The following is a 2500-nucleotide window of genomic DNA, read 5'->3' on the forward strand; positions in this document are numbered from 1 at the left end:
AATTATTTTCCCCAGTAAATATAATTTCTGTAATTCTATGTCTGTGCTTGGCTTTGTTTGTTCTTTAATTAACATGTTTACACACAACATGTTTGACAGGACCTCGACCATCACGGCATTGCCATGGAAACGGAGCAGACCAGCCAATCCCAGGCTGAGTTTGCAGGTGGGCACAGGAAGCATGTTGTGTAGTGTGGTGTTTTGGACAGCAGGGGATGATATTTATACTTTTTTGTGCAATTTCTTCACCATGCACTTCAGACAATATGAAGTAAGCCTATGTCAGCTGTATGACCGTTGTAATGCTGATTTCACTGTTGGGATCACACTAACAAAAATGATTGTTTAGTGAATGTATGTTCTTTTTTATTTTGTGCAATTTTTCATACTACCTTTTGTTGCTCATGTACATTTTGCTACATGAAAGTGATGTGTTTGTTTACAGTGTAACTTTATGTTTTCCTTGCTCAGTAAGGTAAATCAAAAATAAAACTAATATATTGATATTAGTATAGCAAGCAATATGCTAATTTATTTATATGCCATTCGCCGTTAAAGTGATCAATCAATGATGTTATTGCACTTCATTTATGTCTTGCTTTCTCTGTGCTTCATAGCAGTTTACATTCGGTCTTTAGATTGCTTAGTTTGTACTTGGTATCAGATTATTATGACATTTATGAACACACTGTTCAGTAAAGTTATATAAATTAAGGGATCACTGTCTGCCTTTTAAACCCTCTTGTGCGTGTGTGTGTGTGTGTGTGTGTGTGTGTGTGTGTGTGTGTGTGTGTGTGTGTGTGTGTGTGTGTGTGTGTGTGTGTGTGTGTGTGTGTGTGTGTGTGTGTGTGTGTGTGTGTGTGTGTGTGTGTGTGTGTGCGCTCGTGGTTGTTTGCGTGCTCCTGCATGGGCCCAATGAGCCAGTGTGTACTCACTTACTAGTCATTAATACTGCCCTCATGACTGGGCTTTTGTGCAAGACAACACGACTGTGTGTGTGTGTGTGTGTGTGTGTGTGTGTGTGTGTGTGTGTGTGTGTGTGTGTGTGTGTGTGTGTGTGTGTGTGTGTGTGTGTGTGTGTGTGTGTGTGTGTGTGTGTGTGTGTGTGTGTGTGTGTGTGTGCGCGCGTGTGTGTGCGCACTTCTTTAAAAAGTCTCCTTGTACAAATTATTACTCTTCTTGAATAAACAATCAACTCAGTGTTAAATATCTCCACACCATCCTGTTCACATCTTGTGGCACCATAAACACTGCAATAAAGTAGGGGTAACTTTTAACCTCTCCCAAAATATTGGCAGGATACCTGCCAGTGTTACAGACTGCCATGTCAGTCACTAATTATTCCTTCATTTCCACTGGGATCAATAAAGTATGATCATGGAGATGCTAGACAATGTGAGTCCCTTGGAAGAATATCCAAGCACTGCCCCATTATTATATTATATTATATTATATTATATTATATTATATTATATTATATTATATTATATTATATTATATTATATTATATTATATTGTATTATAGGCTGTTTTAAAATGTCATATTGTTCTTGTTTGGCCCGTACGTAATCCAAATTGTGTATGTATACCAGACCAACCACTGCCCCCAACCAGATCATAGTCCCCATATCTTAGTCCATATCCTGTACCTGGGTGCCATGCATTGTCCCGATCTACCCCCTCTTAATGCCACAACACCAGTGGTGCAGCAGATGACTTGGCAGTAAGTTAGTATGCATGATTATGCAGCCAGCTGCTGATGGAAAGTGCTGCAGTATTAGCTGATCATGACTAAGGACTCCCCGCTGTGCCCCATAATCTCCTGTCAATCAAAGACAGAGCTGAGTGTCACACCTCCTGTGCATATCATAAGCACACTAAAGCCAACCACACAACAACTGCACCGCATTACATTGTCCTAAGCATCACTAATGGATCATGTCTTATCACACCTTCCCAGCACACATATTGCCACGTGCGTCCACAACGCACACACAGACAGACACAAATGTTATAACTTAATCTCAACGCTTGCTGTTTATTGAAAATACAGTACATCTACAAAAGCTAAAGTGGCGGAACAGTTGCACACAGGCCCCCATGGCAAGACGCTGATAGGGCCCCCCATACAGATTGCAAAGGGACCCCACCACCGATACGGGCCCTGGACCCTGGGCCAAATGCCCTGCTTAGCCCCTCTATACAGGTAGCTCCTCCTCTGGAAGATAAGTTTGGTGGTGCAGCACACCACTTGTAATACACCAGTAATGCATTCAGTCATTTCCACACGCTGGGCTGCAGTAGGTGGGGCAGAGCCAGAGAGCAGCTGTGAGTGCGTGTGCCAAAGGCAGAGTGTCCCTGCTGCTGATTGGCTGCTGCTCACACGTCCCCACGTCCTGGTGGAGCGCTGAAGGATTAAACCTCACAGAATGGGGACACACTTTGACCCCTCATGTAGACAAATAAACACACGCGCACGCACACGCACACACACACACAC

General features: G+C 42.8%; 1 protein-coding gene across 7 annotated transcripts in view; it reads left to right on the plus strand.

Moving 5' to 3' along the window:
• pde4dip (phosphodiesterase 4D interacting protein) overlaps positions 1-2500 on the plus strand; it is a 151938-nt gene that overhangs the window by 97104 nt on the left and 52334 nt on the right. For all 7 annotated transcript variants that reach the window (XM_063201281.1, XM_063201282.1, XM_063201283.1 and 4 more), the window contains one exon: positions 100-166. In XM_063201281.1, coding sequence (XP_063057351.1) covers positions 100-166 — 67 coding nt within the window. The remainder of the gene's footprint in view (positions 1-99; positions 167-2500) is intronic.

This window comes from Engraulis encrasicolus, chromosome 6 (assembly GCF_034702125.1).
Source record: "Engraulis encrasicolus isolate BLACKSEA-1 chromosome 6, IST_EnEncr_1.0, whole genome shotgun sequence".
Lineage (NCBI taxonomy): Eukaryota > Metazoa > Chordata > Actinopteri > Clupeiformes > Engraulidae > Engraulis > Engraulis encrasicolus.